This window comes from Typopeltis vanoorti, chromosome 1 (genome assembly GCF_054136105.1).
Source record: "Typopeltis vanoorti isolate ZY-2024b chromosome 1, IOZ_Tvanoo_1.0, whole genome shotgun sequence".
NCBI classification, from domain to species: Eukaryota; Metazoa; Arthropoda; class Arachnida; order Uropygi; family Thelyphonidae; genus Typopeltis; species Typopeltis vanoorti.
In genome coordinates, this window is record NC_143549.1 from 157,737,220 (window position 1) to 157,750,520 (window position 13,301).

The window sequence follows — 13,301 nt, forward strand, 5'->3', positions numbered from 1 at the left end:
TAGTTTGGTATTTTGGCTCTTATTCCATATAAATTTATTCAGCTGGCTACTCACCATACCAACTTTACTTATTCTGTTGTCAATTTCCTGATTTAACTTTCCATCTTCACTAAAAACTATGTCTAAATATTTGAAATATTTTACTTGTTCTATAAACTCTCTGTTCAGAATGCATTTGATTTCTGCATATTTTCATAGTTTTGGTCTTTTTATTGCTGATTTTCATGGCAAATTTATTATAGCTTTTATTCAATTTAGAGAATTCTGGAGACTTGCACTAGATGTGTTTAGAAGTTCAATATCATCTGCATTAAAGCTAAATTTGTTATCTCCAATTCTAATATCAGGTTTAATGTGCTTTTGTCGTGACGTTCTATTTTCATGTTATGTTCTAAATCCGCCATCTTGGTTCAAGTCACTCTTATCAATATAACACTTAATCGCAAATTGATCACCGATCCAAAAGTAGAGAAATTTATAATTATACTGCGCCACCCTATTTTTAGATTAGTCTATATAAAATAGTAGGATCAATTCTTAATTAAGTTAGCAGTCTTCTCATTAGGCCGAATCATTTATTATTATTCTACTTGGGGCACCCGCAAGATTCGAATTTTTTATGAACGGTGCAATAAAAGGGAGTTCAGGCAAACACAATATTTAGATTAACAAAATAAAACATTTAATATACGATATATAGCAAATACATGAATTCTACTTTTAAATGAAACAATACAAATAACTTAATACATCTTGCTAAGTCACTCATTCCAATTCAATGTTCTAAACTTTAACATACAATTCACTGCTTCAAAATTATAAATTTTCTTAATTCAAGTTAATAAAACAAAACTTCTCATTTGATCAGTCTGCACACATCTATCAGTTGTACTTAATGTTTAAATTCACAGCAGGCACTAATCAAGGTAGACATTATTCCAAGCAATCTTATTTCGGACCTTGAACTTCGAAGGTATGCTATAGTTAATGTTAGAATAAACAAACATGTATGACTACTCTTACCAGATACAATCTTCAATACATCAATTTATTGCGAGCACACTTATGAATTAACTTATTTGAGCTAGCGGAACACATTAAATAAAATTCTCCAACGCTTTAACTGAACTACTGTTAATCGCGCTTCACTACTCTAAAAAACACAGCAATAAGGTACTGATAACCCTCCTTGTTTACTTTCCTGCAACTAGTTAAATTCATTATAATTCTTCTCAGGGCAACATAGAATTAAGACGTAATCCTAAATTAACTGGAACTAATCAGAATTTCCCATTGAATGTCCAGTTCTTTATTTATCCGATTACGACATCAATTTTCCTCTATAACAACAGCTGATTTCACTTGCAGCTGAGTATAAGATTCACTACGTTTCTTGCTTACTTCTAAACACTATGCTCTTGAATTTCTGCCCTAAAGAATTTACAATTTTCTTTCACTTCCTTGCTTATATCCTACTTTCCTTCAGGCTCCGCAAAACTCTTACTTATCTCTCATTAAAATTCGTATTCTCTCCTTTTTCCTTTCTCTTTTCTGGTTCCAAGGTCACGCACTCTTCGACTCATGCTTGTTTATTTCATGCGTCTCCATGACAACGCATGAACGTAAACATTTCGCTAATGTAATACAACGCTCTACTCTTACATAAGTGATTACATAACGTTAAATTTTCACAAATAAGAATAAACAGAATATTTGAGCTACTTAATCAGCTCTTTCATTACGTATACAATTATTTATAATACACTTTTCGTTACTTTACATATTTTAGTTATCATAAATTTCTACACATATTATTATTTAATAAATTAATAGTAGGTTAAGTTTAGAATAAATATTTAAATAGTAATCCTTAATTAAGGAACAATAAATAATCTTTATACAAATTATGATTAATACATAATAAGCAATGTTAAATGTGAATGAAAAAAAATAAATTACACAACATAGTTTCATTCACAATTGAACACTTTCATGTATAATGAGATTCATGCAAAAGATGAATAAGACGGAATATATTGTTCATCCTTGTCTTATTCCTGATTTTACATCAACTATCTTCCTGTATTTTCTTGAATTCTCTAACTGCTGACTTAAATATAGACTGTGACTGCTCTGTATAATGTTTCATTTACCCCATGTACTTGTAGTGTTTTGGAAAGCTTTTCTCCGGGCACCTTGTCTTTTGCCTTTTTCCAGATCTACAAAACTTAAGTATAGATCCTTGTCATATTCCCATGATTTCTCAACTGTTTGAAAATATGATCTTTCTCAATCTTTCCCCACCTCTCTTCATGTACGTTTCCATAAATCTTACCTGGAACACTTGGTAGAGAAATTCCTTTGTAATTCTCACATTCAGTCGTATTCCCTTTTTTATAGATGGGTAGCTCTTAGAGCTCTACTCTGATCATCTGGAATTCAACCTTCTGAGTAGGTCCTCTGAATTATGCAGTGTATCAACAATAAAACTTTTAACCTCTATATTTAGGCATTTCTGGCCAAATACCATCTACTCCAGCTGCCTTTCTGGATTTCAAATTTTTATGGCTTTTTTTTTTACCTTAAGTATTGATATGTGTTTCTCTTTGCATTCATCTTGAAAATGTTCTGGTATAGTTCTCTCACTGCTTGTTTCATTTAACAGTCTTTCAAAGTAATTATTCCAGACACTAGAATACTGTTATCTTCAGTTTTCATGTCACCTTTATCATCTTTAATTCCTTTTACAGTGCTCTTTTCTCCATATCTAAGCTTTTGCAATAGCCTCCAGAACATTTTACGACATTCCTGATATTTATTTTCTATATTCTTACCAATCTCTTCTCATGACTTTTGTTTAGCTACTTTTACACACAGCTTAGCTCTTTCATTTTTCTCTGTATTCTGTTAGGCCACCTGCTGCCACATATGCTAGGAACTTTTGGTATGGTTTCTTCTTTTCTAGAACTGCATCTTTAACTTCTTGTGTCCATCATGGGGTTCTTATTTTTCTATCCTTATAGACAACTTCATCACATAACTCCCTAGCTGAATCAATCAGTGTCTTCAGAGTTTGCCACTGAGGCTCTAAGCTTTGGTTCTTGTTTTCAAACTGCTTCGAATTTTCTTCAGTAATGTTTGTATAGTCAAGTCTACAGTTACCTGTTAAAGCTGTTCAAATTTAATTATTTTTAAAAACTTTTTACATAATTTTTTACGTCTTTTCAATATAATATCCATTTTTATCCAGCTTAGCACTAAATAATGCTTTTCCATTTAATCGTAGACTTGTACTGGATTTATTTAGAAGTATAACATCATCTACATAAAGTAAAAAGCTGAAATTAACATATCCAATTTTGATATCAGGTTTAATATCACTTTGCTTCATAATGTGATTGATAGAGATGATGAATAACAGTGTCTTACACCTGATTTATCATCAAATCATACTCCTGTTACTCCTTCATTTCTAACTCTGATTTACAACTCAAATAGAGACTTGATACATGAAAGATTGGTAAATGTTACTCGATATGATGTCCCATTGACATCATATAACTGGAGCTTTTTGATCAGCTTTCTTCTTGGTACTTTGTCATATGCTTTTTCCAGTGGACAAAATTGAAACAGATCCTGTTTATACTCCTATGATATCTCAGCTTTTATCTTGAGGTGAATATCTGATCCTGGCAACCTCTATTTGGTCTGAATCCACCTTGTTCTTCTCCTCCAAAATTTTCTTTAATGATACTTGTATAAATTTTACCAGGAATACTCCAAGAGAATTCCTCTAATTCTCACATACAGTTTTATTTTCCTTTTTACAGATGGTACTATTGAGTGCTCTACTTCAGTCATCTGGAATTAGACCCTCTGACTAGGCTTTCTGAACTATGCAGTGTAGCCAATGCAAAACTTTTATCTCCGTATTTCAGCATTTCTGGTCAAATATCATCTACTCTAGCTGTTTTTTTCATATATCAGGTTTTTGATGTCTTTTCTACTTCAAGTATTGATATATTTCTGATTGCATTCCTGTTGAGTGTTTTCTACCACCATGCTGTCACTGTTTGTTTCATTTACCAATCTTTCAAAGATTACTCCATACACCTAGAATATCTTTATCTTCAATTTTCATGTCACTTTTATCATCTTAAATTCTTTTTACAGTACTCTTTCCTCAATTTCTGAGCGTTTTTTTTTTTTTTTCAATAGCCTCCAGAATACTTTACCACCTTCCTGATATTTTTTTCTATGTTCTTACCAAAGTCTTCCCATGACTTTTGTTTAGCTGTTTCTACACAGTTCTTTGCTTTCATACATTTTTCTCTGTATTCTCTAAGAGCACAAGCTAACTTACTTACCAGGAACTTGTGATATCTATTCTTTCTTCTTTTCCTTCACTGCCTCTTTAACTTTCTGAGTCACCACGGAGTTCTGATTTTCCTGTAATTGCAGATTACCTCAGCATATACCTCTCTGACTGAATCAGTGTTTTCTTCAGGGTTTGCCACCGAATCTCCAAGATTTGGTTCTTGTTTTCAAACTTTCTCGTTTTTCTTGAATAATGTTTGTGTATTTAGTTTACAGATCACCTCTGATAGCTGTTCTACTTTTGTTCATTTCAAAACATTCTTACACTCTCTTGTTTTCAATATTATCCTGTTCAACACTAAATGGTGATCACTTCCAATTTCAAATCCTTTGTATACTCTTATGTTCGCAACCAGTGGGAAAACATTACCGTCAACAATAACATAGTCAGTGAGGCTTTTCTTATTCCTTGCATCTTCTCTCCATGTAAATTTGTGCACATTTTTATGTTGGAACATGGTGTTAATAATAACTAGTCCATGTCCTGAGCAGAAATCTAGGTACTTACTATTATTATTAGTTTTGCTCTTTTCTCCAAATTTCTCCAAAACATTTCTATATGTCTTGTAATCATTTCCTACTCCGCTGTTTAGGCCTCCAACAAGGACTAACTTTCCCCTCTTCATTTTGTCAGCTGCCTTCTCTCATGCCTTGAAAAATTCCTCTATGTATTCTCAGCAGAATCTTCTTTTGGAAAATGGGCACAAATAAGTTTCATAGTGCACTTCTCCATTCTACTATTACCCCACATCACTCTACTTGATATTGCCTGCCATTCAAGAGGATAATCTCATATTTATTGCTGATTACCATAGGTACTTTTTGTCAGTTGTCATTGCCTGAATATAACATTTTGTATTTGTTGCTTAGGAAGATCTCACCTGTTTTTGTCTTATTTGTTTCTGTAATGCCTATTATGTCGATCTGGTACTTATCCAATTCTTCTGCTAGCTCCGTTTCTTTTCCATTCATGCTTCTTATGTTGGTGATGTTGATCTTGATCTCCGCTGATGTTGAGTTAGGATTTGTTCCTGTAGCTGAGTTTTCACTGTTTGCCCTTGTTCATTTCAAGGGCAAACAGTGATTTGTCTGAAACATGGAAACATGAAACAAGGGCAAAAGAGTTTGTCAGGGAACCCTGACAAAAATAATGGTGGCCTTTTTTATCTGGGAAATGCTCCACCTGGCATGAAATTCTGTCATACTATACTATCAGTTTCATAATGGCTTAAGTCAATAAGAGTACAATTTGATCAGCTAAATTCCATACTGCCAGTCCATCCTGTTTGTTCAGTATCTAGGTAGATACTTAACGAAGTGCACCACAAGGATTGGACGTTATTTCTGAAGCTCTGGTTGGTTCTCCACATCCTTAAAAGGATACATGGAAGTCTTCCAATTATCCATATTTGACCCACAAGTACCCTACAATAAAAGTGGTTACAGTTGTTAATATTTTCATTGTTTCCTGAAGAACTGTCATAACACCTGTGGAAAATTTATATTCAAAGAACTCTGTCAAGCAAGTTCTGTAAAAATTCAAGTGTGGGAGTAGTAATTGTGTGTTTATAATATAGCTGGTTTTGTCTTATGTACTCATGGATGTTTAATTTTGCCAATATAAACATTCCAGTTCACAAAAAATTGAAATAGTGTAAAAAGTTTGACAGAGATGTTAATTATCAGTTTTTGTTAATTTTTTAACTCCAACCATCTGAATCTTTTTTATTTTAGAGACCTAAATAATCACATAGATAGATGAACAAAATGGATCTACTAATTTAATAGTATCCTATTCTAGCAATTAAATTGATGTTTCAATATATTAATTCTATCCTCAAAATGCTAGAGAATTATTACTCTGGAAGCAGGAGATTTACTTTATTGCAGATAACTGATGAATTAAATAACTGGAGCTGTTATACTGATATATTAATTTTTTCTTTCAGCAGATGCCATTTTTTAACATGGATAGTTCTTCGGATTCAGAAGATGATTCTCTTCGTCGGCGGAAAAAGCAGAGTAATCCAAGTTTCACTACTTATACTACTGATCGCACCTTAAGTTCAGATTATTCAGAATGCAGTGATATTGAGGACCAAGATATAACTATCACAGAAAGTCTTGATCATGATGACTCCAGTAGTATACATGATGCTCTTTTGGAGAGTTGTGGTATTCTGGCTACTAGTCCAAGTTTAAAGAGTGATAGTTTTAGTCTAGATAATTTAAGTTCAATAGGACATCAGTATAAAAATAATCATAGTAATATTGATGTTGATGACTTTGTTTTGGATGCTATGAAACGAGCATCCCTCAGACAGCTTCATAGGAGATCAGCAAGCACTGTTAGGAAAGATGTGTTAAGCCCAAGATCCCCCCCTATCATTCTGTCATCCCATTCACAAATGCCTCAAATTCATGTTAGTACTGAGAGCAATTTGGCTTCCTATATCAAACCTGAAGAATTATTGACTGCAACTAGTAGAGCTGGAGCATCCAGAAAGCTTTCCAAATCATCTGAAGACTTAGACTTCAGGCCAACTGTTTTAGCTTCATCAGCTAATGAAGTTTCTCATCTTCTTGTGCAAGAAGAGGTTACTTTAGATGCAGAAAGTCTTACCGCTAAAATGAAAACATCTCATAGTGAAAGTGCAATCCAGGACTTTTCCCTTCCATTAAACCTTCCCAATCCACTATCATCACCGATTGTTATTAAAAAAGATTTGGTACTTTCACCATTGTCTCGCATTGCAAAAGGAGTTCAAAATCTTGGAATGAACTTGCGTTCTGGAGTTCGTGTTCGTAGTAATCAGAATTCACCAGAGGGTGAAGAGTATGAGCTCATGAAAGAAAGAAGAAAAAATTGTTGTACTCGAATTATTGAACTGTAATACCAAACATAGTTTCCACATGTCTTGATAAAAAAGGAAAAAAAGAAAGAGAGAGAGAGACAAACAAAACATGATCACCAGGAACTCAAAGTTTAGTCTCATATGTTTTATATATATATAAATATATATAGGATACTTAGTAGTGTAAAGTAATATGAAAAAGTAATATCAATTAAAACTAATTTATTATTAGTTTTAATTGATCATTCTGCAGGCCAGTATGATCAATTTTATTAAAATATTTAATTTTTCTTCTGTTAAATATAAGTTAAGCCGTTGCTAAGCTTAGCATTTCTTGTATATAATGCCATTTTGTTTTAATATGTAAAGTTTATTTATTGATTACCGTGGTTGTAATTGTTATAATAATTAATATATTGTTATATGATATCGAATCTACTGAAGATTTGATAATTTTAGACTGGATTGCTAATGTGCAGTAAATATATAAATTTAACTTCATGGTTTTTACAGCTCTATAAATGACATTTTGCAGCAGCTATTTTGTTTTTTCTAAACTTTAATATGAAAGAAGTTACATTTATGAATTTTTGACTTTGATTTTAAACTTCAGAGAATTGATTTATAGTGGAATCATTTCATACAAAAATGCAGTAACACAAAAATTTAATAACAAAAATGCAAGAATAATTTACCTTGAGTATAATGTAAACAGAGCTCACTCTAAATATATATATATATTTTAACTCTTTCAAAATAAAATTTGCTTTTCTGTGTGTGTGTGTGTGTGTGTGTGTGTGTGTGTGTGTGTGTGTGTGTGTGAGAGAGAGAGAGAGAGTGGAGAAAAAAGTTACTAGTGTAAAATAAATTTTAAAGTGATTTAAACCAACTTGTAAATTTTTGACAGTATTTATTTTATCAGTTGTTATTCTCTCATTTAGTATCTTGGTAAACATTTCTTTGTTCTTTACGATTTATAATTAATGATTTGCCTCTGGCTTGATAACTGCAACTTCTTAATGTGAGTTTTAAGTAATATAGATTTTGTACTATATGAAGGTAATTGTTTTATTTTGATAATTACTTTATAGCAGTTACATCTTTTGACAACAACAACAAACAAACAAACAAAAAAAAAATTTGCAAATACATTTGAGCATCCATAATTGATAATGATTATTGTCTTTTATCAGATAAACTTTAGTGCATTAAAAGATGACCAGTTATTGTTCAAAATATGTTTTCATCATCAAAATTCTAAAATTTTGTACATTTTTATTTTTTATTTTGTTAGCTACTTATTTCAACGTACAAGAAATTGCTTCTTTTTATGGTTACAGTAATCCATTTTACTTTATGAAAATGTCTTCAGATTTAATATAAAGATATCATATGCATTAACTGTCATCATTTTATAGAACTTTTTATTGTTCAAGCATATTTTTGTTTTCCTTAAGTGTATAAAATTGTGGCTTTGGTTATGTTTAATATAAAAGGGTTGCAAAATATTTCATCTATGGAATGATGGAATTATTATATAAAATAATTTATTATGAATAACTATTAATAGTTGAGAACCCAAAATAGTTTAAGCTAAGCCACAATTTTTATTGATATAAAATAAATTACTTAAATACACAAAACATGAATATGGTTTATTTTTTAATATTACATATTGAAAATTACCAGAGTATTCTTTATAATTTTTTTATTGTGTAGTGATGATGAAAATAACATCATAATGAAGTGAAATCTTTCTGAATTATTTTATTTTTTATGCATTCATTTATGTTTTTAACATTATTGAGTATTGTAGGAAGAGATGAAATTAAAAGCTTTTCCAATTATTTACATTTATAACTTAAAAAATGTTCTTATATTGATTTAAAACTCAAGTTTATTTGAAATGTCATTAGTCATTTCCATCATGGCAGTCTCTCACTGAAAACCATTAGAATTTCATGAATCCTCTTTCCCCTGATGTTGGATATAAGAGAAGAATTTTGTCAAGAAACAACATAAACCAGTAATTAGATGTGCATTGTTTAACTGAACAATTACTTTAGTACTTTTTATGGTAATGTATTGGGTAAATTGAGGCTTTCCAACTTTATGGAAGTTAAAACAAATCTTAAATTTGCTACATGGTAATTGAATGTTTGAACTAATTATGGATATTTGATATGAAAAAAAATTTTGGAAGATTTCCTCCCCCCCATAACTACAGCTATTGATAGCATCAATAAACAAGAAAATTTTCAACTTTGTTTCATAAGAAGGCCAAAATAAAATACAGTGATTGCTCAATTATTCAATCTTCATATGAACAAATCGTAAAATAAACCAACCCTTGAATGGGTAAGGGTGTCAGCTGAATTTTGGTACAGCACTGTTTAATAATACTTTCAGTTCACCTCTTCAGTCCAGCCAGTGAATTGCTTTCCCAATATGATTAGATAATTGAGGGATTACTATATATTTCAAATTACTAACCTCAAGAACTGTAATAATAGTTTACTCGCTAGCTATATAATAAATGCCAGCTGAAGACATTTTATAATACTTTATAACTGCTTTTAATTCCTATAGTTAAAAGCGTAGTCATATTCTGTATGCTCAGAGTTTAAAACAGAAACATTTCTCAGTAGAGAAGTATCATTTTTAAAATAAAACATAGTTGGCATAAGTTTATAACAGCATAGAAGTGCATAAAAGTGTTATTTTTTCATAATTTTTGTACGTTGTTTAATCTGAATGTTGGCATTATTGTATCATACACACACACATAGGGAAGAGGAGGAAAAAAAAAAAAAAAGACATGTAACATTTATTCAGAGATTTTAGTGAAAGATCATTTTGTGTTCAAATTGCTATCCATTTACTGTGTCGGGTGTCTTACATTATTTTCACATTTCTTTTAGAAATATTTTTGCTTGTTTTTAGAACATAGTTAGTGTTTTAGAAGAAATGTAACACAACAAGAAGCATTCAAGAATAGTTTGTTATAATGGAAGTTTTGCTGTAAATTTCCATTAGAGTCATAGTAAGAGTTGACTGTATATTGCTCATAGCAATATCAAATAATCTTTTATTCCCCCCCTTTTTTTTTTCATGTGTATATTAATTTTTATTTTCCCCCCACATGAAACGGGAAAAATTTCTTTAGAAAGTATGTTTTATTTAATCATTTATGTATTCCAAGTCAAACAATTTAATCATTCAAACTTTTATTATCTTCCAGTTTGACAAAAACATTGCATTACATCAAGTAACAAATGTATAAATAATTTTTCATTCCTGAATGAATTCATATTAAAATATACTAGATGAAAAATTATATTGTTTTAATTAGATGTTTTACATTTTTTGTTTTAATTATGTTTGTTTACATTATTTACTGTAAACAATGTTTACGTTATTGTTTTAATTAGATGTTAAACATTTGACCTGCTGTGGCTTAAGATTTCCTTCCCTCGTTATATATGATTCATCTGTTGTCTCTACCATTCCTCGTTCTAAAAATCATTCAGTCCTATTTGACTTCTTATCCTTGAAGCTTGATTTCCTGCAATCCAAATCCCTAGCAGCAAAGTCATCTTCCTTGGTGATTTAATGTCCACAAATCTGACTACTTTTTTTTTTTTCCCATTTTCCCAAGCTGGGGGGCATTTGTAAACAAACTGTTGAGGTTAAAGGAAATCATTCATCTTAGAACCAGAATTCCTAGCAATTCTCTTCATGCTCATCCAATGTTCTGGATCTTTTTTTTAACCAATTCTCCTTCCAGGTACACTGTTGAGGTGACTGCTATCCTTTGGTAATTCATATCACAGTTCTCATCCAAGTTTCCTCTCTAGTGGAATGCCCTCTCCTCAGCTATTCATAGCCTTGTGTATTTTGGCTCTACAACAATGCCAAGTAAGATCTCTGTGTGATCTTTTATTCCTCCTATCCATGGTCATTTTTCTCACCCATTGATGACAGAGGCAGTCATCTCTTCCTTTACCTGGAACATTGCATCGCATACCTCCCCTTCTACATGAAAGACATCAGAAGAATCTTGAATAGCCTAGATACCAAAAATGCTTATGGTCCTGATGGAATAATCCCATAAATAATATTCATGACATGTACTCTGAATTAACACCTGTTTTCATTATTATCTATACACTATGCTATACTCATATGTCATTCATCCTACAGTAGAGCAGAGCAAGTCCATATACAACCAATTCTATAAAAGGAGATAAGTGTTCCCATCCACCTATTGACCTCACCTCAGCGTTTTCCAAAGTAATGGAGAAGTTATCAAGCTTCATCATAATTTGGGGAACTGTCAATTAATCAATGAACACTAATACAGATTTTTTCCAATGAAGATCCATAGCAGATCTCCTAGCCTACATCATCCGACTCTGGACACATGCCTTTTTTCTACAAACTTTTTTTGGAGAAAAAAGGTTTCTCCAAATCTTTTTCTCCAAAAAAGGTTTGGAGAAACCTGTGCTGTTGCACTTGGCATTTGATAGGTTTTGGCATTGAGGACTTTTGAGCAGATTGCCATCTTATGGTATATCTTCTTACATTTGTAATTGAATTGCCAGTTTTCTCACTGGTTATTCAATGTGTGTAATGGTGGATGGTGTTTTTGCTTCATATTTTTCTATTAATGCAGATGTTCCTCAGGACTCTGTCCACCCACATTCTTCCTCATATATATAAATGACCTGCTCTCACTGACCTCAAATCCTCTTCATAGTTTTGCTGATGATAGTGCTCAAACATTTCAGCTTCAAGATCATCTACAATGAGTGCCTTAAACACTGATATCTGTTACTCCTTCAGTAGAGTAACAATCTGATTATCTTCAATTCTTCCAAAGCACAGTTTTGTTTTGATCTTGCAAAAAAGCAGTTCTTTTCCTCTTACCTTTGATAATGTTCAACTTAATAGTCAAGATCAGATCTCTCTCTCTTCTCAGAGTGACTCTCACTCCTGGCCTTTCCTGGTATAATCTCATCACTTCTGTAACATTCTCAGCTCCAAGAAAACTTGGCGACTTATTTTGCTCAAGATGTTACTTTTTGTCTATTCTGTTATTTACTCTGTACAAAATCCAAATCTGCCCAGTCTTGGAATACATCTCTCACTTTCGGTGTGTGTTGTATACCTAACACCTTCCTAAACAATTCTTCATGTATTTCAGACAAGAACAGTTTGGTTGATTGACAACCCATGTCCTAATTTGCTTTTAACCAGCCCACATGTGGCATTTATTTGCTATAGGTCTTTGTGGCTTCTCATGTGGGAGTGGCATTTTAAAAAAAAAAAAAAAAAAAAAAGGATGTAAAGCCAACCACTTCTAATGTAGTCATCAAGTATAATCACGAAAACACTTTGCGTGCAAACTTTTGTTGGCTTACACTTAGCTAAAGGATTGAAGCAAGTATAGAATTTCTTGTAAGCATAATTTACTTTAACCAAAAAAAAAAAAAAAATCTTGTTCTGAATGAATTCAGTTTTTAATGTTTTTGAATTCAGAATCTGAAAATCATCTTAGTTTTTCTAGCATCCTAAATTCAAAAATTACTTAAATCATTACATTCAAAGCAGAATTAGATAACAATGTATTTTTAATGAATTACTCTATAATGTAGCATAATTAACCACTGCTAACATTATATATACATGAATCCCACTCACAAAAACATGCAGTAGGTTATCTGTGGTACATTTTTCTTAGTTCAGGTTTTCTTGCTCTAGAGACAAAAAATGGAATTTTTTTTCCAGCCTTTTCAGGCCTCCAATATTTAGGCTATATTTCTGGATAATATTTTCCTTCATTCAAATATTTTGGTGGAGCCTCTCCATTACATACCTCACTCACATTTCCAAAGTTAACTGGAAAGAATTCTTGATGAGAATAAAGGTCAGTTGTTGATATGCTGATGTAAATTTTCTGTCAAAAAATTTTGAAGCGTTTCATGAAATTCCCTTGAATGCATGCCCAAGTTTCTAATTCCATTGGGTTCCAAGTATTTCTAATGTATTCATATTTCCTCATTTCTT

At 31.7% G+C, this 13,301-nt stretch overlaps 1 protein-coding gene across 2 annotated transcripts in view; it reads left to right on the top strand.

The window, feature by feature from the left end:
- sp3 (phosphatidylinositide phosphatase spermathreecae) overlaps nucleotides 1-8,932 on the top strand; it is a 400,619-nt gene extending 391,687 nt beyond the window's left edge. Inside the window, exon 18 of one of the 2 annotated variants that reach the window (XM_090394946.1) lies at nucleotides 6,327-8,932. In XM_090394946.1, the coding sequence (XP_090251072.1) occupies nucleotides 6,327-7,271 (945 nt within the window). In that variant the 3' untranslated portion in view covers nucleotides 7,272-8,932. The remainder of the gene's footprint in view (nucleotides 1-6,326) is intronic. The other variant, XM_090394954.1, reaches the window with a different exon arrangement.
- The last annotated feature ends 4,369 nt before the right edge of the window (nucleotides 8,933-13,301 follow it).